The sequence below is a fragment of the Bactrocera dorsalis genome, chromosome 3 (genome assembly GCF_023373825.1).
Source record: "Bactrocera dorsalis isolate Fly_Bdor chromosome 3, ASM2337382v1, whole genome shotgun sequence".
Taxonomy (NCBI): domain Eukaryota; kingdom Metazoa; phylum Arthropoda; class Insecta; order Diptera; family Tephritidae; genus Bactrocera; species Bactrocera dorsalis.
The window spans coordinates 53,944,634-53,969,850 of record NC_064305.1 but is presented as its reverse complement, the minus strand read 5'-3'; the positions used below and the strand labels follow the sequence as shown (position 1 = coordinate 53,969,850).

The 25,217-nt window shown below is 35.4% G+C and overlaps 1 protein-coding gene across 1 annotated transcript; it reads left to right on the top strand.

The window, feature by feature from the left end:
- The first annotated feature begins 6,527 nt into the window (after nucleotides 1–6,527).
- On the top strand, nucleotides 6,528–13,345 carry LOC125777620 (uncharacterized). The gene is made up of 3 exons (XM_049452705.1): nucleotides 6,528–7,156; nucleotides 7,198–7,609; nucleotides 13,332–13,345. Exons 1-3 carry the CDS (start codon nucleotides 6,632–6,634, stop codon nucleotides 13,343–13,345), a joined length of 951 nt encoding a protein of 316 aa, XP_049308662.1. The 5' UTR covers nucleotides 6,528–6,631.
- The last annotated feature ends 11,872 nt before the right edge of the window (nucleotides 13,346–25,217 follow it).

Here is a 25,217-nt window from a genome sequence, read left to right as displayed (position 1 = left end):
AAGGCAATGATCACAAACTGCTGTTGATGTATTATCGATCTTAGCAGTTTTGCAAGTTTCACATGGCCGTTTCGAAATGTTGATCTGTGGCAAGAAAAGAAAATGGTGAAAAATATTTGAAAATGAACTAGTTTTGAAAGAAAGTGAATTTTGAAAGCCTACCTTGATTGCTGGACGTGATCTCGCCACTGCAGGAACTGCTTTGAAATTTATCAAGTCCTTTGCAATTTAAGTTGTCGGATTAATTTTTGTTTTGCATCGGTTTTCTGATTGATTCTGCGCTAACTCCATAGAGATATCTTTCAAAAATATTCTGCGATTTTCAGACGTATTGGTGTTCCACATAGGATGTGACTAAGATCAAACATCCTGAGCGCAAGTGCAGCAATATCCAGGATATTATAAACTAATACCATAGGCCAGCGGTTTGTTTTTGTTTTACCAGAGAATATTTTGTCAAAAGTATCAACACCACCTTTATGATCATTATAAGCATGTATGACTTGTGGTTTTTTTGTTACAGGATTTACATCTTCGCTGTCATGAGTAATTGAAAGCACTAGCACGTTTTTCTACGAATGTGTTAACTTCTTCACAGGATGTAAATAGTTTTGGCAGTTGTGTCTTGCCAATATCTTATTCTTTTGGAACTGTTTGATGCATATTTGCCTATATTATTCTTTTAGCTTTCCTATTCGTCTCGAGAGCAATACCTTCAACAATAGACGCTGGGAAGACGCGTATGAAGGCATCGCTTTTAGATCCAAAACTTTCCATGAATGGTGACGATGATTGGCTACATATTACCAATGCCAATTCCGATTGCCGTTTTTCACTTTACGTTGGCTTTGAGCTCCATACAGTGTGATTGTTTCCCTACCGAACCGCAATATTTTTCTCCACAATTACCCTCAATAACCGTATTTGACAAATCAAATCCGTTTTCGTCAGGGTCCAGTTCTACAACAGCCTCCTCGCTGATATATTCTTGGAAAAGTAGATCTCTAATAAGCTGAGCATTATTATCTCCGAAGCCGGACCGGTTAATGGGTATCGATTCAGGATCACCACCAAATTTAGGTTTTCTTCTCCACCATCATCATCATCGCCACCATTCTTCTTAATTGGCGTAGACACCGCTTACGCGATTATAGCCGAGTTAAAAACCGGGCGCCAGTCGTTTCTTCTTTTCGCTACGTGGCGCCAATTGGATATTCCAAGCCAAGCCAGGTCCTTCTCCACTTGGTCCTTCCAACGGAGTGAAGTCTTCCTCTTCCTCTGTTCTCCCCGGCGGGTACTGCGTCGAATACTTTCATAGCTGGAGTGTTTTCGTCCATCCGGACAACATGACCTAGCCAGCGTAGCCGCTGTCTTTTAATTCGCTGGACTATGTCAACGTCGTCGTATATCTCGTACAGCTCATCGTTTCATCGAATGTGATATTCGCCGTGGCCAACGCGCAAAGGACCATAAATCTTTCGCAGTACTTTTCTCTCGAAAACTCGCAATGTCGACTCATCCGTTGTTGACATCGTCCAAGCTTCTGCGCCATATAGCAGGACTGGAATTATGAGCGACTTATAGAGTTTGGTTTTTGTTTGTCGAGAGAGGACTTTGCTTCTCAATTGCCTACTTAGTCGGAAGTAGCACCTGTTGGCAAGAGTTATCCTGCGTTGGATTTCTATGCTGACATTGTTCCCTCGTTCACTGCCAGACCCATATGCGCTGCTTCCTTGTCCAGTCTGGAGAAAGCAGAACTAACGGCGCGGGTGTTGAGGCCGATGATATCAATATCATCGGCATACGCCAGCAGTTGTACACTCTTATAAAAGATTGTACCTGCTCGATTAAGTTCTGCAGCTCGAATAATTTTCTCCAGCAGCAGATTGAAGAAGTCGCACGATAGGGAGTTGCCTTGTCTGAATCCTCGTTTGGTATCGAACGGCTCGAAGAGGTCCTTCCCGATTTTGACGGAGCTTTTGGTGTTCCTCAACGTCAGTTTACACAGCCGTATTAGTTTTGCGGGGATACCAAATTCAGACATCGCGGCATAAAGGCAGCTCCTTTTCAAGCTGTCGAAAGCATCTTTTAGATCGACGGAGAGCAGGTGTGTGCCGATTCTCCTTTCACGGGTCTTTTCCAAGATTTGGAGCATGGTGAATAGCTGGTCGGTTGTTGATTTGCCAGGTCTAAAGCCACACTGATAAGGTCCAATCAGTTTGTTGACGGTGTTCTTTCATCTTTCACAATACGCTCGATAGAACTTTATACGCGATGTTGATGTAGTTGGCGCAGATTGTGGGGTCTCCCTGTTTGTGGATTGGGCCGAGCACACTTAAATTCCAGTTGTTTGGATTATCAGTTCTTCGACGCCGTGGTTGAATAGCTCGGGCGCCGATCCATCGGCCCCCGCCGCTTTGTTGTTCTTCAGGCGAGTAGTTGTTATTCGCTCTTCATCATGGTCGGGCAAAGGAACGTCTGCTCCATGGTCATCTACTGGCGAATCGGGTTCGCCTTCTCCTGGCGTTATACTTTCACTGCCATTCAGCAGGCTGGAGAAGTGTTCCTTCCATAATTTAAGTGACTTCGGTGACTAGATCACCTTTGGGGGTTTCTACAAAAGCATGCTCCGGTCTTGAAACCATGTGTAAGCCGCCGCATCTTTTCATAGATTTTACGAGCATAATCCCTTTCGGTCAGCTTGTCAAAATCTTCGTACTCACGTATTTCGTCCTCTCTCTTTTTCTGTCTGCAAATGCGTCTTGCTTCCCTCGTGAACTCTGGGTATCTATCCTGCACGTGTTGTGGTCGATTGTAACGTTGCAAGGTAGGGAGCCTGTTTTATTTCCGCTGCGACACGACACTCATCGTCGTACCAGCTGGGCGGCGCTGTCACCAGATGCCTTTGATGCACTCCAGACTAGGTCAAACAGGTCTGGGTTGAACTCTTGTTGTTTCTAACTTCGCTTTCGTAAGGGGTTTCTGCCAAGAAGCTCCTGCTCTCGGGAGTACGAAATTTGTGCTATATTGCCATGTGATCACTGTTTGTGTATATGTCGGACACTGCCCACTTAATGTGCCTGCTCAGCGAATCGTTTGCAAACATAATGTCAATTGTGGATCCTTTATTGCCTTTTTGGTAAGTGTTTCGAGTTCCGGTGTTCATTATTGTTAAGTGAGTTTGACTCAGATATTCATGAATTAGCCCCCCGCGATGGTTTGTACATCTGCTGCCCCATGCAGTTGACCAAGCATTAAAATCACCCGCTATTATAATAGGTGTTTTGCCTCTAGTTTCTAAAGACAGCCTTAAGAGGAAGTCTTCGAATTCCGTGATTGATGCGCTGGGACGAGCATAGCAGCTTACAAAATAAATCCCCTGAATATTCGCCCATGTGAAAAAATTATGGGCTTCTCTTGGGCAGGTCTTAAAAGGTTGCCCTTTACAGGACCATATTGCTGCCTAGCCAGAATTGTCTGCAATCCATGTGCTTTCCGGACGCTGGGAGTATTGTTCACTTAGTATGGCGACATCAATGTTCTCTTCTATGGTTATCTGATCTAGCAAATCTTGTGCTGCTGCGCAATGATTTATATTCAACTGCAGTATCTTCATTTATTTAGAGACTTCAGAGACTCGAGGTACTTTGGGCATGTCGTGCTCAATAGAGAGTGCTCCCCTTTGCAGAGCATGCAGCTCGGAGCGTTTGTACACGACTTTGCTAAATATCCTGCGGTTCCACAACGTGTGCATAGGGAAGATCTGTTTGTCAAACTGCAGCCTTTACGAACCATGTGACCCAGATGGAAACACTTATAACATCTGGGAATAGGCGAGTATTCTCGAAGGCGACATATCGACCACCCGATCTTTATTTTTCCCAGTTTGTGTGCCACTACGCGTTTTTCGCAGACTTTTGACACTTGCCATCTCCAGATTTTGGATTCCACACTCCCTTTTCAATGCTGCGCAGATTTCTTCGGGAGTTGTTATTTCGTCCAGATCTTTGCATACAATCGTAAAGTTGTGAGTTTTGGGCTGTATCATAGCCATTTCTCCAACCACTCCCTCCAGGGCGCTTTGGAAGGATTCTGCTTTTGTGTCTACTCCATTTTTCAATTCTAAAAGCAGGTCTCCTTTGAGGGTTTTTCGAACATAGGTTACGTTCGAACCCAGCTTCTCGAGCCCGCTGTCACTTTTTATTTTTCGCAGAATATCTGCATACGACGCCCCTTCCTTCTTCGTAATAATGATGGCATCCGGTTTTGTTTTAATTTTCTTTTCCACCTGTTTCCTCTTTTTAACCACGTCTACAGTGTCGGTCTGAACATGGTATTTGATGTGTTATTAATTTGTAAATGATTTTTGCACCGTATTCTTCGATGAAATTTTTCCACCTTCTTAATTTTGTTTTGGGGTTTTTTCTGATGTGGCGAAAATTAAAGATTGATGATCGGTGTACTTATATACATAGTTAAGTCTGCTTTGCCATATATGTATGTATGTTAGTAATTTCGGAGTTTCTGTAAGGACCACACAATTGCGAGTAACTCTTTCTCATTTGTAGAGTAATTCTGTTCGGTTTTGACCAGAGAACTTAAAGCATAGAGAAGGTGCAGATTGAGTTCTGTATGATGTTCGATTGCTTTGAAGAAAAATATACAAACTCACACACAGAATGTAAAAAAGCATCCTCTGAGTCACATACATACTTATGCATGAATATTTTGTATTATATGAGCCATTGTTTTCCGGAAAATGGTAAAAACTTTAATTTTTTTCGGGAAAAAATTAAATAAAAAATAGTTTTAAATAAATTATTGTTTAAAAAATTATATTAGTTTCCACGGGTTGGGTTTAGTTAAGTATCCCATTTTCGCTGCTTATTTCTCTTAAATGCGTGCACGGATTTTTTTAAATTTATATAGCACGGATAGCCAATGAATTAAACTTTTATTTAAATGTAAATTTATTGTTAAATGTTAATTTGTTTTTTAGATATAAGTAAGCAAAAAAACGCACATTTTCACATCTTCTCAAAAAATGGCTCTCTTCTTTTGAAGTTTTTGTTGCACTGCTTGCGAAAAATTTAACCAATTTAACACACACACATTCTTTGAAATATATTTAATTGAATTAATGATAAATTATGAATTTTAAGTTGCAATTTTATGTACAATTTAATAAATAAAACAGCTTTCAATTACGTCTTATACTGTTCCTTGAAATGTAAGCAAAATTACTGAATATGAACTGTCACCCACTAAACACAAAACGACGACAGTCGACAAACGACAAAACGAGAGTACGAAAGTGAAATGAAAACAAAACAACACAGCTGTCCATTTTGCGTTGTACACAACGTTGTGGCCATACTAATACCTTGCACTTCAATGAAATTTTAATATTTTGTTCAAAGTTAAATTTTTTATGCAAAAAATAAGTAAATAGGTATATATTTTTGTTTTAAATTATCAATTGTTATTACAAATGATATAATAGAGCTATTTTATGCTTTTATTTGTAAAATAACGTCAAGTTTGTAAAAGCTGTGATTAATTTTACATTTTACATATTAGTGGCATCACCACTCTTCCTCATCTCTCTTCTTCATTCTACTGTCGTTCTACTGTCGTTAGCAAATAGGAATTAGCGAGAATGACAACTGTCGGCCTACAGTCGTGTTTTCGTGTCGTTGTCAAAATAAGTGTCCATAAGAACGTGTGTAATATTTGACAGATGTCGTTTGTCGACCTGTCGTCGTTTTGTGTTTACAGCTTCAAACGACGAAGAAAATAAGCACAAAAGGAAGACAATAATAACCCAACGAATCAAAATGGTAGGTCTTATATATATTTAGGTTACTTTACATAGGACTCTTTTCGGATCGATGGTTGTAAGTATTAACACATGTGAAAAGGGGTGGGGTGGGGCGGTGTGGTGGATCCTTAGGGCCACGCTCAATTAAGGTTATGCTATATATTTTAATAATGGAATAATACGTTAGTATTATTGAAAAAATGTTGGTTGGGTTAATTCTGTAGTAACGGTATATTGATTTCAATGGAATTCAAATTTTTATTATCCTATATTCGCGTGCCTTAATGTAAACGTGTTTTCGCACTTGAAAATTTGTACTATCAATAAATAAAATAACTCTATAATGATGTCAAATAACCAATCAGGTAAATATAATACGTTATTTAGCTCTCTGAAAAGTGGGCAATATATTACGTCCATATAACGAAAATTTGGAATAAAAAATCGCGCGATTTTTTATTCCAAATTTTCGCCTGCGGCGCTTGTTTCAATGTAATATAATGTAAATATATTATACTGAAAATATAATGAAAATATATTATACTGAAAATATAATGAAAATTTGGAATAAAAAATCGCGCGATGTAATATAATGTAAATATATTATACTGAAAAATATAATGAAAATATATTATACTGAAAATATAATGAAAATTTGGAATAAAAAATCGCGCGATTTTTTATTCCAAATTTTCGCCTGCGGCGCTTTTCAGGGAGCTTTAAAATTTTCTTTGAAAACAATATTATATAAAATAATATCTGATTTTTTTCAAAGATGATGATATCCCATCCACGAGCGCTGCAGCAGTAATGTGTCATGATGCTACACGACAGTGGAATATTGTGAAAATGGTTAAGTACTTGGGCACACATGAACAGTGTGTAGCATTTGCAGAGGTAAACGGTTTGTTGCCAAAAAGCCGACTTTGTCCCATGCACAAAACCCAAATGGCATTGCACAAACGCCACCCAGTAGGGTTCTTTAAGTGTTCCAGGGGCAATTGTAGGACGAAGTCCCTTATTTCAAGGGCAGCGGGCACGTGGTTCGAAGGCATCAGATTAAGCTTTCCACAAGTGTTTTATCTGATGTACTGCTTTACCCACTGCTTTACGCGGGAAAGTATTCATAGGGAAGATTATGCGAGCGTTGGAAGGAAATTCTCATCTGCCACTATCTCCGACTGGTATAGCTACTGCAGGGAAGCAGTAGTTATATTTCAGTTAGACCACCAAGAATTCAAAGGGAAGATTGGTGGTCCAGGTAAGATAGTGCAGATTGATGAAAGTAAATTCGGGAAACGGAAATACAACAGAGGTAATAATAACAATTTATATGTAATGCAATATGTTTATTCAAATACTTTTCTTTTTTTCAGGAAGACGCGTTAGAGGGTCATTGGGTGCTCGGGATGATAGAGGATGGCAGCGAGGACCTCAGACTGGAGGTATGCCCTGATAATGTACGTTCCGCTGAGGTCCTCATTCCTCTCATACGTAAACATGTGCAGGAAGGAACAACAATAAGGACCGATTTTTGGCGTGCGTATGAATGCCTCCCTGATTATGGTTACACCCACGAAAAAGTTAACCATAGCGACCCTGGCAATCCGTTTATCGCCGAGGATGGCACACACACCCAAAGAATAGAGTCACATTGGCGTGTAGTGAAAAGGTTTTTCTATAAAGACAACTATAACAATCCGGCAAACTTTGCTGATGTTATAGTAGAGTTTTTATGGAGGCGAGAAATAGAAAAAAAAAATACAGACCCATTTAATTCACTACTGGGTGTTATAAAATATGTGTATAACACGAAATAAAAAAACTAAAACACACAAATGAAAAACCCAATTTATTATTTAGGGGGTCTTGAATAAATGGTTGGTTGGGTTATCTTGGTACTACTTGTATGCATTATTACCTATACATATACAATTTTTAATTTTCAGTGTTTTTATTATATAAATAAAGTGAATTTCTACTTTAATTCATTGAAATAATAAAAATAATAAACATAGAGTCACTGTATGCGCAAAAATACATAAATTTTATAATAATTAGTGAAAATTGTATGGAAAAACTACGATTTTACATCATTTTCAGGAGGCTGCCCTAGAGCCACTGTTACAAAATAAATGATCATATAAACACGTCTTGGATCATTCCTTTCATTTCTTAAAAAAAAAATTAGTGACCTTCATGAAAAATGCATATTCGCATTATTTTGTTATCATTTCCATATTTGTAGCAATAGACTTTCTGTGGCATATATGTACATATGTACATTTAGATTTTTGCGAGTCGCGGAAAAATATTTTAGAATGGACAAATATTATAAATCGACAACTGCATTGTTGCCACTTTTCTCAATTCTTTCTGTGAAGAAGCATCAGAAAGTTATTCAATTTATGATTTTTAGCTTTTGCCATCGTCGCGAAAAGACGCTTGTTGGTAAAGGCATGCTCGGGGAGATGTTACGGCGCCTGTACTTATGAATGAAGCGAGGTCGCTTGTGGAATTTGCGCCTGCGCTTATGAATGAAAATGTTTTTGTTGTAAGATTTACTACATTTGTTCTTCGCCAATTTTGCTGCCATATTGACTTCTAATGCTTATGCTGAGACGATTGTTTTTTTTTTAGAACAATGTTTTAATTTATTGTTGGTGACATCTTATATTTGTACGTATATGTATGTATGTACATATGTTTGTATGCTCGTGCATTATTTGTTTGGCAATTTATACAAATATATGTATGTACCAAGAATGATAGAATATAAGATTACGACACTGGTACTACCTTTAGTTTTTTTCGGTTTAGCTCTTGACAATTCTTACAAAAACGAATACATTGTGCAACAACTTCGTGACGTCACACTTTTGCGTTGAAAAGAACAAGCATAGAAATGCATACAAATTGTAAACAGAAAAGTAAACACTTTTGGAAATTCCCAAAATAATATTAATTCATTCGTCTTTGCAGGAAAAATTTCAGTGGAATGTTTAGAATATTGTTGCGAGAAAAGATATACATATGTAAGTAGTTTTAGGCACATCCACAATAAATAGAGTAGCATGTGTGTAAATTGTTCAAATGAAGAAAACCAGTGAAAGTGTACTGTTGTATTTATTTCAATTTTTAAGCATAAATATATTAATTTTTTAAAATGAAATGTGCAGTGGCTTGTTGTAATAATTATTATGCAATTAAAGGATCGAAAACGAGTTTTTTTCAATTTTTCGGCCGATTTGAAAGTTGCCAAAAAATGGGTGTTATTTTGCAAAATAAATGATATATTTAATAATAAATCCTCTTTAATTAATTAATTTCACAATTCTTTTATCATAATTTCATACATCTGATATATCTATATGTAAATATTTATAGACAACACAAGAAACGTGTTCTCCATTTGAATCACAACTTAATAGACAATTTTATTTCAATAGGCCGATATATTTCTTTAGAAATGATTCAAATCTTTTCACTCAACAATATTTATTCGCTTCACTAAAACTTTTCATTAATATCGAAAGAATTAATAATATTTTGCGAATTTACAAAAGTGTTTACTTTTCTGTTTACAATTTGCAAGCCATTTGACAGTTTTTCACTCTTGTTCTTCTCAACACGCAACTATGACGTTTCGTAATGGCGGTCGTCGTAATCTTGTATTCTATCATTCTTGGTATGTACATACGTATAAGTATATGTATGTATATGAATGTATGAATAAGCAGCTCAATGCGCGAGTTAGCGACGCTGAAGATAGCCTGAGTGAATTTCACACTTAACCTAAACAAACAATAAAATTCCTGCATTATAAACACAACAGACAGAATTCCATAACGAAAAACTGATAAGCATAACAAAACTATCTTTGTTCTAGCAAGATAACGGATATCGAATTACATCGAAGTTGTATGCAGATAACAGCAACCGCATTCCATTAGTATAAATAGTACTAAGATTATAAAATGTAGTCAGTAAGAAATTATGAATAAAAAAGGCAACACGAAAATAAGTGTACTGCCCAAATAAACAACAGTTTGTTAACTCGCGCACATGTAATAAGTATAAGTGATAAAACCATGATTTGAATTTCTGATCGCGCACATACGTATACATACATACATTCATATGAGCATGTGCTGATACACAAGATAGGATAGAAGATGTATGTGTGTATACTTAGGTATATTGTTGTGATAAATTTAATTTAAGTTAGTAAGAAAAATATTTATTAGTATAGCAAGAATGATAGAAACAAGATTGCGCAATGACGAGTTCAAATTTTGTTCGTTCTGCGCATCTACTATGAGCGCCAAAAGTGAGTCAACAGTAACAAAATCAAAATTCTTCTAGAAATTCTGACTATAAAGTTCGTAACTGATATAAGTTAATCACTTTAACTGAAAGAGCTATTGATTATTCATAACATTAAAAACAAAGAAACAACAACAACAATGTCAATAGGCTATGTTGAGATCAAAAGAAAAATCAACACATATTTTTTGCTCCAAAAGAGAGTCAACGCTTGCATTTAGCATTGTTTTTGCAAGGAAACCGTTATATTTGCCAATACTTTTGTTGTAGGTTTTTGTTGTAAGCATAAATAACGCATTCTTTCTGATCGCATTTAGTTAACATTTTCACTTAAATTAGCATACACGCGTTAAATTAAGATGAGAACCGAAATTTCATTAGAGACGCGGAAAATTATTATTGATTTAAAAAAAAAAGGAAAATCTTTACGTGAAATTGCTCAAATTGTTGGAAGGCACCATACAACAATTAAAAAAATAATTGATAAGTTCGAAAATTTTAAATTGGTCGAAAATTTTAAGCGATCTGGGCGACCAAAAGTTTTGACTGAACGAGAAGAGAGGCAAATAGTTGGCATTGTAAGAACGAATCCCAGGTCCAGTGCTGTACAGATCGCTAAAGACATCACAGCAGATACAGGAAAAAGCGTGAGTAGTAATACCATAAGGCGAATCCTGCATAAAAATGGGTTTTATGGTCGGCGTCCAAGGAAGAAACCCTTCATATCAAAAGTGAATAAAGCAAAGCGACTAGATTATGCTCGAAAATATCAATATGAAGACTTTTCTTTTTGGAGCAACGTTCTTTTCACTGACGAAAGTAAGTTTGAAATCTTTGGGGGAGAAAAGCCCCGAAAAATATGGCGAAAACCAAATGCAGAGTTCCATGATCAAAACATCCAACAAACGGTGAAGCATGGCGGGGGCTCAGTAATGGTTTGGGGGTGTTTTTCTGCTGCTGGTGTCGGTGAACTGGACTTTATTGAGACAACAATGAATGCCAAAGGGTATATTGGTATTTTAAAGAAAAATCTTGCACCAAGCATCGCCGCCTTGGGTCTGCCTGCTGAATGGATCTTTCAGCAAGATAATGATCCCAAGCACAAATCGAATTTAGCAAGAGAATTTCTGCTATATAACACCAAAAAACAGCTTCCTCATCCTCCCCAGTCTCCAGATCTCAATCCAATTGAGAATTTATGGGATCATTTGGACCGTCAAATTAGAAAAAGGAACGTGACTTCCAAGGAGACTTTAAAATCGGCGCTACGGGAAGAATGGCTCAAAATTTCGCCAGAATACACCAAGACATTGGTCGAATCAATGCCATGTAGACTCAAATGTGTCATCAAAGCAAAGGGAGGACAAACAAAATATTAAAATTTGTCTATTTATAATTTTTGAGTTTTTTCTTACTAATGTTGACTCACTTTTGATGCGAAAAATATGAAGAATTTTGGTTTTCTTGTGCATACTCGCCTTATTTGCTATGTTGTTGTTTTTTTTTTTATGTTCATTTCCTAAGTACTGAATAAGCTTTAACTTTAAGTATTAACATTGGATTAAATATTTACGTTGTAATCGAAATCTTTGCAAATAAATTAATTGAATAAGTGTTGACTCACTTTTGGCGCTCATAGTACGTCACACGGCTCATAAATTTCGTGAAATAGCTTGAGTAGCAAGTAAATATTGTTTGTTAACAAGAATGTTAGAGTAGTATAGTTTATAGCTGTCAAATTTTTTACTGCGCCGTGTGACGTCAGAATTGTATGTTTAGTATAACGGACCTGCGCAATGCGTAATCTCTTTTCTATCATTCTTGTTAGTATAGAATACGATGTTAAAAGGCGAAAATTAAAAATAAATTCTGTCGGATCTGTGTACACATCGTGACTTATCACCAACACCATCATTGACACTTGGGTTGCATTGTCTTAATTATGGTTCGGTTATACATGTAAGAAATATACGACGGTTCAAATAATTTTGTTTAAGTAAAGAAATATGCTTTTGTAGAACATTTGCTTTCGCAAACATACAGGCAAATTGGCAAACGACATAATATAAGTATGCATACATACGCTGCTACATATATATATTTCTGGACTAGGCAACACTAAGTGTTGCCAGGTGCAATCTGTCATTTCCATTGGAAAGTTTGACATTTTTTAGCATAACATCACTCAGAACGTTTTGTCATTTAAGCGTGAATTGTTTTATTTACAGGGAATTAAAAAATTCATCTCGGCCAGAAAATGGAATTAACTCGTGAACATTTTCGTGCGATCATTTTTCACAACTTTCGACGTGGATTATCACGACAGGAGTGCATGGATGAACTAAAATCTTTGTATGGCTATGAAGCACCATCCTATAGCACTGTTACAACGAATTCAATCGTGGCCGACGCTCGCTCAAAGACGAATTCCCTGAAGGTCGTCCAAAAACAGCCGGAAAACATCGATGCCGTACGTGAACTGATAATGCAAGACCGTCATGTAACATACCTTCAGATAGAGGCATGCCTATGCATTTCTCCCACCAGCATACATTCGATACTGCATGAACACCTGGCCGTAAAAAGGGTTTGTTCTCGTTGGATCCCGGCCAATTTGACAATCGTCTGGATTGGTGTAAAGAAATGCTGAAAAAATACGATCGCGATGCTTCAAAAGACGTTTATAAGATTGTCACAGGTGACGAATCCTTGAACAAAACAGCAATCGACCGTGTGGGTCTTCCAAGACGAGCCAAATCCAACGAAAGTTGTTCGTGGAAGAAGTACTTCGAAGCAAATGGTCGCCTGTTTCTTCGGCAAAACTGGTCATGTGGCGGCTGTTCCGCTTGAGCAACGTAGGTCGGTCACATCTGAGTGGTACACTACCATTTGTTTGCCTAAAGTCTTCGGAGAAATTCGAAAAACGAACAAGAGAAGACGAATCATTGTGCACCATTATTTTTATTCCCACACATCAAGAAAATAATGCATGATCAACGATTTTCGTCGCCAGAAGATGCTGTTGAAGCATTCAAAAACCATGTTTTGGAGGTGTCTAAATCACGTTCATTTTTAACAAATCCGTGAAAAAATCTGTGCAGCAACGTGTGCGTTAAAATAGAGCCAACCGATAAAGTAAGACTTTTAGTGACATTAAAACATATTTATACAATATAATTTTCAGGCAAACGTGAGTAAAGGTTTCTAGTTTTTTTAATTTGGAGTAAATTTGGGTGTTCAATTTTTTTTAGGTTTAAAAATGAGTAGAGCCAAACACTGCAGCCCTGAATGCAGAAAATTGATAAAAAATTTAAGAAAGCAAGGCAAAAGTCAAAGAGAAATAGCTGGATTAGTTGGCTGCTCAAAAAAAATGGTTGAAAACGTCATAAATTACAAAGATATCCCAGAAAACAGAGGCAAAAAGCCCAAAATCAACGAGGGTGGTTTGCCAAGGCGTATCCTGCGTCACGTTAAAAAAGATCCCTTTGTGACCTCTTCCGCACTCAAAAAACAATTTTCTTTGGATGTGGATACTTCAACAATTTTGGTTGGGAAGTACTTGCATATTTGCGCCAAAACCAACGTTAAAGCAGAAGAATGTTCATGATTTGAAAAAATTCTTGTACATATGTACATATGTATGTACATACTTATATTATATGCTTAGATTTTTTTAATTGTAGGCTGTAATGGGGAAATTGCACAAAAATGGAAGTTAAGCAGAAAATTTTTAACGGAATTTTAGTTTTAAAACAATTTCGACGCGTTAAGTCAACTCGCTACCTACCGTTCGTTAGTTTAAAGGAAGTTATTTTTATTAATATGTCACAAAAAAGAAAGTGCCGTGTTCGCGAGTTCCTTTCCGCGTGTAATAAATTTTATTCTTTCCCCAGCGATCCGGAGCAAGCAAAAAAGTGGGTGGAAAACCTCAGGATCCCACCACCGTTGGATTTACCCGCCCACAATGCATTCGTTTGCATAGAGCACATTGAACCAAGTGCAGTGGGCGTGAGGAAATTGAGGGCAAATTGGTGAGTTTTTTCATTTTAGATACATATGTATATTTAATTTTTAATTTAATATATCTAATTAAAATGTGAATAGTGTATAATAGTGTGAATAGTCTGCCATTCCGATATCCGTCTTTTTTGTTGAGTGGGTTGGTATTGTGTCGTGGTGTATCAAGCTGTGTTTTGCAAGGGTGCTCCAGTTTTTCCTGGTATAAGCAATATTTAAAAAAAATGTGTAAATATAGTAAATGTAATATAGTGTCTGAATATAGTGATTTAATTATTGCAAAACATGTGCACAATATATTTAGATTTTTGTAAAAAACTATAGTTTTATGTACATATAATTTATAATACAGTTGTGCCTGAATATAGTGATTTTGTTATTGTAAAACCTGTGCACTATATTCTGATTTTTGTAAAAAAAAGTGGAAAGAGAAAAAAAATCGGCTGGCAAGGTTTTGGCATCAGCCTTTAGGATGGTATATTGTTCATCGAATGATTATTAAGCCACTTTTAATTCATTGCACTGACCAAATACATACATTTGATTGCAGATCTATTCCACTATTCGCAATATTTAGCATTTTATTTGTACGCATATACATACATATGCACTTCATCGTTCTCGTTTAAATATTGCACTGCTAACTAACACAACTTTCTTTTATACATACATACATATGTACATATAGATTAATAATATAGTTGTGTCTGAATATAGTGATTTAATTATTGTAAAACTTGTGCACTATATTCAGATTGTCAAAATGTAAAAACTTGGGTATTCATTATATCGAGGTGTTTACTATTTAGAGTGTGCACAGTTGTACAGACTACTGACTACTGCAGTTAATAAGTCCATAAGAACGTGTGTATTTTAATATTTCACAAATGTCGCGCTCTATGTGTTCCGAGCGTCAGTATGATAGCGATGCACGTAATATGTGTACATATGTATGTATGTATTATATATTTAGAAAAAAAATATGGATATGTACATATATATGTATGTATGTATGTATGTAAGTTAATATATCAAAAAATTCGAAATTGATTATCTTATTGATTACGATTCACTACTTCAAAATATAATACATATGTACATACATAATATTACATAGTATGTCCAACATTTTGAGGTTCTGTGCTCAAATATAAACCAGTTTTAACCAATATTACATTTTTTCACTCATGATCCATTTTATTTCGTGTTTTATTCACGCCACTGTAAATTTTCGAAAATATTGTTACGTTATTTTCCATTTTAGGTAACGATATGTATGCACCCTTTTACTCGGTACTCGCGTGTACAATATGACATATGTATGTACATTAGGGCGATTCAAAAAAAAAATTTTTGTTTTTTTTCGATTGGTACTCGGAAAAATGGGTTCCTAGACACCTCTGAGAAATCTTCTCCAAATATGAGTTTTTAATTGTAACGGGAAGGTCCTCCGCCTAACGGTTTTCAATTTTTTCTTATTATCAGATAGAAAAATTTATATCTCGCTTCCAACTACTTGAAAAAATATCTTGTTAATTAGGTTTTGTAGGAAATTGAATGCTCTAAAATATGGTCTCTTATGATTTTTTCGTAAACCCAACCGTTTAAAAGATATTAACAGTTAAAGTTTGATTATTTTTGGTAAAAATTTATTATTTCTTATTAATTTTATAACTCAATGAAAAAAAATTATTATGAATAGGTTTTTGGAGAGGATTTATTAGAGGTGTCTAGGAACCTATTTTTCAGAGTACCAAACGAAAAAAAAATTTTTTTTTTTGATCCACCCTAATATGCATTGATATTTGACGATGAATATCTCGTAAACGCTTAACTTAATCGAAAAATCATGGTAGACCATTTTTATAGAGCCGTAAATTTCCAACAAAACTATGTATTTCATCATTCATAATAATTTTTTTTCACTGAGTTATAAAATTAATAAGAAATAAAGAATTTTTCCAAAAATAGTCAAATTTCAACCGTTAATATCTTTTAAACGGTTGGGTTTACGAAAAAATCATAAGAGACCATATTTTAGAGCATTCAATTTCCTACAAAACCCAATTAACAAGATATTTTTTCAAGTAGTTGGAAGCGAGATATAAATTTTTTATATCTGATAATAAGAAAAAATAGAAAACCGTTAGGCGGAGGACCTTCCCGTTACAATTAAAAACTCATATTTGGAGAGGATTTCTTAGAGGTGTCTAGGAACCCATTTTTCCGAGTACCAATCGAAAAAAAAATTTTTTTTTTTGAATCACCCTAATGTACATACTTATTTATAGTTTCGTTCCGCATATATCGGCCAATATTTAAATTATCACAATGAAAATGAGCTAATATGATTTACTCTTAACAGTGCATCTTTATGTACGTAGATACATATGGAAATTTGAATGAAAACTATCTAGGATTTTCGAACATCCGACCGAATTTATTCTATGTATATGATTGGTTTTTTAGTATGTGGTATTGGGAAAAAGATAAAATCTGCTCGATACTACCCGAACTTCCATATACTACATATAATGGTTTATATGTATATGTACATACATATATAAAATTCGATTGTCACATTGACGTTTTACACCATAAAGTATTTCCATTCATTTGATTCTTGCAAGTTGCAAGAGTATAAATTGTTCGGTTACACTTTATTACTTAGCACTTTATTACTTGTTTTTATACACATAGATACAGCTGCGCGCAATAAAATAGTAGTGGGCAATAAAGTTAGTGAACAGTTATTTTGCATTTTCAGAATATAACTTTACTAAGCACTACTATTTCATTGCTCACAGCTGTACATACACATATTGGCACGATTCCGATTTCTTTGGCGGTCAGGTACTGAAAACGAATTTCGGTATAAATGGAGAATGTGCTGATAGGGGAACTTTTCCAGAGGAGGAATATGCAAAATTAATGTTTCTAACACTTATATTTTTCAAAATATTTCCGATTTCCTCATAGTTCTTAATTAAAAAACCTGCGAAAATGTAAATTTGTTTAAATGTTTACAGTTAAATTTAATAGATTTGAAGTTAAAAACTTGATAATTTAAATTCTGATTAATGTAGTGAAACTGCTTGCACATCTGAAAAAAAAAGTTTCTACTTCAAATTGTGCATATTATAATAGCTACTCGCCAAAATTTCAGAAATTTATCTTGCGTAATTATCTGTTGACAGTCGTTTTTGTGAGTCTATTTCGGTGATTTCCCCAAAATGGAAAAAATTGAATATCGAACTGTAATTAAATTTTTATTTTTGAAAGGTAATACGTCTTCACAAATAAAAAATGAGTTGGACTCTGTGTATGGTGACTCTGCACCATCGTTTACCACCGTAAAATTTTGGGCAGCTGAATTTAAACGTGGTCGCAGGAGCTTGGAAGATGATGAACGTCCTGGGCGTCCAAAAACTGTAACAACTAACGATAACATCGCTAAAGTTCATCAATAGGTACTAGACGACCGCCGGATTAAAGTTAGGGAAATAGCTGAGATTATGAAGATGTCAAAAGAAACTGTTTGTCACCAAGATTTGGGCATGAGAAAGCTGTCCGCGCGTTGGGTGCCGCGTTTGCTTACGCTAGACCACAAACGTGGACGCATGAACATTTCCAGCGCTCTGTTGGCTCAGTTTAGAGGCAATAAGACCGAGTTTTGGCGCCGATTGATAACTGTAGACGAAACTTGGATTCATTATTATACGCCCGATACAAAAATCCAATCTAAACAGTGGATTGAAAAGGGGGAACCAGCCCTAAGAAAACCTAAAGCTGTGTATTCCATATGCCATTTTGCCCATATATCACTGCAAATTAAAATACTAATATAATATACGTACATATATGTATATGTACATATGTATATAATCGCATCTACATACTTATGAGGTTCAATGAAAAATTGTAATGTATCCTATTAGGCTATGAAGATGTACCTAGGCATTTGTGGACGGTGCCACGGCCAAGACGAAGATGCTGCATTAGCAGCTGCGTTGCAAGACAGGCGACTCTTTTTGGATTCCCTAAAAGGGAAGATGTTCGTCAAAGTTGGGCAAAGGCTTGCAACATAGTTGCATCGCCTTCCGATTCTCTATTTAGTTGTCGCAACCACTTTGATCCTGAGTTTGTCACTAAATTCAGACTTCTGCCTGGGGCATTCCCTTGTTTAAGGTTAGAGTCAGAACTAAATCATAGCTCATCTAGCCAACTTATGTTCGTCCTAAAGTAGCTGTAGGAGGTAGTGTAGAGGACGACAAAAGTTTGATGGAATTTGAAAAATATTCCATCCTAGAGGAAAAGAGATTAGGATTAGGGTCAGAAAGTAACTGCGAAGGCTATGCATTAGACACCCGCGAGCGATTTGCTCGATCCGCGCGTTATTATCAAAGTAATGCGCTGAAACTAAATAAAAAGGTCAAAGAGTTAGAGGGGGTTATTCAAGATTTAGAAAAAAAAATATGAAGAACTAAAAAAACGTGCAATAGTTGCGGATGAGACTTCTAGCTAAGAACATTCGCTAGGATGATCGTCACGAAACGCAATCACTTTTTTAGTGACAATGAAAAGACATTGGCACAAAACATTAGTTATATGTCCACAAAATCATATAATTTCATGCGTGACGATTTAGGTTTCTCTTTACCGAGTAAAAGTTCCCTTTTGAGATGGCACCCCATTAGGTATGTTGTCCCTGGCTTCAATGCCAATGTCATATCAAATTTAGGCAAAATTGCCAAAAAAAAAATACATATGTATGTCCGTTCTAGAACGTAATTGTGTTCTTTTATTTGATGAAATCATCATAAAGTCTGACCTAACTTACAATAGAGTTAGGGATGTTATTGATGGGTTTGTAGATCATGGGGAAGGCCATCGGGAAATGAAGATAGGAAATAAGTGTTGTTTCTTTATGGTAAAAGGGTTAAATTCAGGTTGGAAATATGTGTTTTCATACTATATTTCCAAAGGTGGACTTAATATTCAAAGCACTACAGTCCATTGGACTTAATATTAAGGCTTTAGTCTGCGATCAAGGAGCTTCAAATTCTTCGATTTTTAAACCGATAAGAAATAACTACATTATCCCTACATACATCCCTTTTACATGTACGATGGTTCGAAAGTGTATTGCTTATATGACTATTGCCATCTAATTAAGTCCGTCCGTAATACGTTGATGAAATATGATATTTCAACTCCTGATGGAATAGTCAGTTTTAGTGTTATTAAAAAACTATTCTCTATTGACCAGAGCAATACACATTTTAAAATATGTCCGAAACTTACGGAATCACATATTTATCCCAGCGTTTTTGAGAAAATGTTTGTAAAACGTGCCACTCAGGTTTTTAGCAATTCGATCGCGGCTGGCATCGAAATGGCTTATAGCCAAAATCTATTCGGCAGTGACGAATATTTATTAAAATGTGTAAAGCCTACGCAGTTATTCGTCAAGAGAATGATTGATCTCTTTGACGATTTAGACTGCAAGCAATTTAATTCTAAAAATCCGTTAAAATGTCCGCTCATAAGAAATGAATTCGGGAAGGTCCAACGCCTCCATGATCATATTAAATTTTTGCAATCCATTAAATTACCTGTCGGGGCTCGGGTTAAATGTATTGATGGCCTTTACAATACAATTAGGGCTATGTTATTGTTAGCAGAAGAACTCTTTAGGGAACAAAAGGAATTAAAATATATATTCCTTCGGAAAATGAATCAGGATGCGTTGGAGAATTTCTTTTATAGAGTCCGGGCGAGTCAGGGTATTAATACCCATCCGATTGCCCATGAAATCCAGCACATTGTAGGTCGTCTAATATCTATGAAGATACTTAGACAAAATTTTGAAAATAAGGGTGCAAATTGTGAGGATGATGACGATGTCAATTTAGATAGGAATTTAGGCCCCGAAGATCGTCATCTAGATGTACAGGGAAACGAACAGGAATCTGAGCAACTCGACCTGGAATCTTTCACTATTCCAGACGAAAATTTTGTTGAAGAGGACGACAAAGCTGACGTCCAGATCAAGCGGTATTACACTGGCTATGGTATTTACCAAAAAATTCTGTGTAAGATCCATTGCGAAAAATGCACCAAAGCAATGACGAAGACACAAAGCGATTTAACGCTGTATTCGGAGGCCCTCATCAGAGCAAAAAATTACAAGGATGACAGCGATTAAAGGCTGGTCAATCCAAGTGATAGGGTCTTCGAAGTGTGTCGACTGCAAATGATGTGGTACGTCAAGCTCTTCAACGAATATGCTCATCATTCCAATGTTCATTGTTTAATGTTGTCCGCTATAAAACAAAAAACCGATCTCCTCAATAGTTTGATCAAGCTGATGAGTGTTTCGCGCACAAGAAAAAATTATTAGAGTATTTAGTGACAGTACTCCTTTTCAAAAATTCAAAGTGGTTTGTAAAAGAAGAATTAAATAGGGAACGACATCGGAAGCGCGATGAAAAAATAAAAAAAACTTAAAACTAAGTTGCAAGTCAGAACCCTTGGCTAGCGAACATCTTACTTTCGGGTAAGTAATGAATTACAAAATAATAATATATTATCTTTTTTTAATGTTTTTGACTTTATTCTATTTACAGGTTTTTTCTTATATTTTTTTTTTTATATTTTCAGCTCTGTTTTTACTTTCAGGTTTTTTTTTATCTTTCCAGGGTTTTTTTCTTTTTCTAACGTTGCAACTGAGCCTAGCTTTTTAAAAAGTAATATTAATCAAGATGAATTAAATTTAATTCATCCTGATTAATATTATTGTTTAAAAAAGCAGGTGAAATTAAATGACTTAATTTCATCATTAAGTCGTGTGAGAAATTTCCATTTTGAATGGAACATTTCGCAATTCAGTTTTAAATTTAATTTTTTATATTAATAATTAATTTAATTAAAATTATTAAATTGTTAGTTTTAAGTAAAAATATTTCAATAAAAATACCTTACATATTTAATAAAAAAATAAAAAAAAATTGTCTTTATTTAAATTAATTTAACTAAAATTTTTAAATTGTTAGTTTTAAGAAAAAATATTTCAATAAAATTATACATATTTTATAAAAAAAAATAAAAAAAAATTGTCTTTATTTAAAATAAAATCATTTTGGATTCGTTTCAGTTCATTGTCATGCAAACCAACAATTGTACATACATATGTATATACATGCATATGTAAATTTGTATAGTAACGTTGACACGACAAAAAATAAACATACATACATTTGTTTCAACAGAAGCATACACACTTTTACAAAATCACTTTGGCAAAATCGCCAAAAATATGTCCGATCTAGAACGTAATTGCGTTCTTTTATTTGATGAAATCATCATAAAGTCCGACCTAACTTACAATAGAGTTAGAGATATTATTGATGGATTTGTAGATTATGGGGACGACCATCGCGAAATGAAAATAGGCAATAAGTGTTGTTTCTTTATGGTAAAAGGGTTAAGTTCAGGTTGGAAATATGTGTTTTCATACTATATTTCCAAAGGTGGACTTACTAATCAAAATTTATCCGAAATTTTGAATGAAAATATCACAGCACTAAAGTCCATTGGACTTAATGTTAAGGCTTTAGTCTGTGATCAAGGAGCTTCAAATTCTTCGATTTTTAAAACGATAAGAATTAATGAAGGAAATCCCTTTTACATGCACGATGGTTCGAAAGTGTATTGCTTATATGACTACTGCCATCTAATTAAGTCCGTCCGCAATACGTTGATGAAATATGATATTTCAACTCCTGATGGAATAGTCAGTTTTAGTGTTATTAAAAAACTATTCTCTATTGACCAGAGCAATACACATTTTAAAATATGTCCGAAACTTATGGAGGCACATATTTATCCCAGCGTTTTTGAGAAAATGTCAGTAAAACGTGCCACTCAGGTTTTTTATCAATTCGGTCGCGGCTGGCATTGAAATGGCTTATAAACAAAATCTATTCGGCAGTGACGAATATTTATTAAAATGTGTAAAGCCTACGCAGTTATTCGACAAGAGAATGATTGATCTCTTTGACGATTTAGACTGCAAGCAATTTAATTCCAAAAATCCGTCAAAATGTCCGCTCTTAAGAAATGAATTCGGGAAGGTCCAACGCCTCTATGATCACATTGCATTTTTACAATCTATTAGATTAGCTGTCGGTGCTTAGGTTAAATGTATTGATGGCCTTTCCAATACAATTAGGGGTATGTTAATATTATCAGAAGAGCTCTTTAGGGAACAAAAGGAACAATATATGTATAAATGAATCAGGATGCGTTGGAGAATTTCTTTTATAGAGTCCGAGCAAGTCAGAGTATTAATACCCATCCGTCTGCCCATGAAATCCAGTACATTGTAGGTCGTCTAATATCTATGAAGATACATAGACAAAATTTTGAAAATAAGGGTGCAAATTGTGAGGATGATGACGATGTCAATTTAGATAGGAATTTAGGCCCCGAAGATCGTCATCTAGATGTACAGGGAAACAAACAGGAATCTGAGCAACTCGACCTGGAATCTTTCACTATTCCAGAAGAAAATTTTGTTGAAGAGGACGACAAAGCTGACGTCCAGATCAAGCGGTATTACAAGATCCATTGCGAAAAATGCACCAAAGCAATGACGAAGACACAAAGCGATTTAACGCTGTATTCGGAGGTCCTCATCAGAGCAAAAAATTACAAGGATGATAGCGATTTAAGGCTGGCCAATCCTAGTGATAGGGTCTTCGAAGTGTGTCGACTGCAAATGATGTGGTACGTCAAGCTCTTCAACGAATATGCTCATCATTCGTTGTTTAATGTTGTCCGCTATAAAACAAAAAACCGATCTCCTCAATAGTTTGATCAAGCTGATGAGTGTTTCGCGCACAAGCTAAAATTGTTAGAGTACTTAATGACCGTACTCCTTTTCAAAAATTCAAAGTGGTTTGTAAAAGAAGAACTAAATAGGGAACGACATCGGAAGCGCGATGAAAAAATAAAAAAAAACTTAAAAGTAAGTTGCAAGTCACAACCATTTAGCTATCGAACATCTTACTTTTGGGTAAGTAATGATTTACAAACTAATTAAACTATTAACTTCTTTAAATGTTTTGGACTTTAGTTAATTTACAGGGTTTTTCTATTTTCAGCTCTTTTTTTACTCTGTCTTTTTTTATTTTCTTTCCAGATTATTTTCTTTTCTTAACGTTGCAATTGAGCCTAGCTTTTTTAAAAACTAATATTAATCAAGGTGAATTAAATTTAATCTTGATTAATATTATTGTTTAAAAAACAGGTGAAATTAAATGACTTAATTTAATTATTAATTTTAAATTTTTAATTTTAGTAAAAATATTTCAATAAAAATATCTTACATATTTAATAAAAAAATAATAAAGTTTTCTTTATTTAAAGTAAAATTATTTTGAATTTGATTGTCATGCAAAGCAACAATTGTACATGCATACATATATAAACATAAATAAGTTAACTTCCTTCAAGTTTTATTTTTATTTTTTTTTTTTAATTTAAAAGGACAGATATATGAACTACGCGGAGAGAAATATAGAACTGAGTTTGAGCAATCTTTTAAATCATATTAGTTGATGTTCACAAGTTGTTGTTGAGAGTCGAGAGCTCATGTAGTAAATGAGTTCTACGGGAGGAAAAAATTTATACACATGTACATCCGGTGTTGGATCGACCAAGGTAATTTTTTTGAACCGCCAAGGTAATTTTTTTGAAAAAGGAGTTCTATGCGAAGAAGAAGCAATGTAACATCAATGCGATCTAACGGATATACATATGTATGTACATATGTAAGTACCTCTACTTTTAAAACAAAGCACCGTTGCTTTTTTTTGCAATTATTTCGTATTTGGACAATAAGCTAAGTATGTGGAATCAAGAGAAGTTTTACATATTAAAATTAAATCAATTATTTTGGAAAAAATGCCAAATAATTCATCAAGTATGTTAAATTCTATATTAAATACAATATTTAAATTATGTTTTTAATAATTCGTTACAATTATACATATGTATGTAGATCTGCAAGAAATTCGCGTCGAATAACTCGAAACTTCAAATATTCGCATGCCCCTAGAATATTTCCAAAATATTCCACACATTCTAATCGAGGGAGAGCTGCATAGCTTTTTGCGAGGAGGAGAAGAATTGCAGGGTTCATAGACTGCCGATGGTGCTCTCCGTCAAGGGAAATAGCACCGTCGGTACGCTAAGGTGCCGCAAGGGATCTTGCCGAACGCGTTCGGCGATATCTCGCTCCATGGGCACTTGGTTGGAAAATGTGAGAATACCTTTGCTCAAAGTTTTTATTTAATGTATTGTTACGCATCGCACTGGTCGCACGAGGTAGAGAGGAAAAGCAGCATTGTCAGGGAACGTATTGTTACGAATTTACTGCTTGCTAGTTTACTTTGTTAGGTTCGTATCTCTGGATTGACAAATAAAATCAACACTGTTTAATTTAATTCAACAACTCTTTATTTCACAACTCGTCTACACTATAGCAGTTTACTCTTAGCACTGATTGATTACGTTGGCGCTGCCACGGCTTATATAGCCACGCACTTCTCGCTGATGCCGACGTGTCCTTCTAGAATATCGCGTCTGGAAATTACCAGAACATACGGCTATACGGCGCCAGACGCAAGCAGACAGTCGCGGCGCCAGACTCAGCAATTGTTTACCTAGACAAGCAGACAGTGCGGCGCCAGATGTCTATTGTTTCGACAAGCAGACCCGTGGCGCCAGATGTCTACAACAAGACAAATGCTATATAGGCATATAGTAATACAAATACAACTTAATACTACTTTTGTAACACTGCCCTCCACTAAAGCCTAATCGTCCCGATTAGGCAGAAATCCTCTTGAACCAAATGGGGCGAGCCTCTCCAAATGTACTACTTTCATTTTACATCGTGCTTTTCCATTTCTTTGTATGCGGTATACCACGTCATTAAGTCGTTTCATCACCATATAGGGTCCTTCCCAGGCTGTCTGCAGTTTCG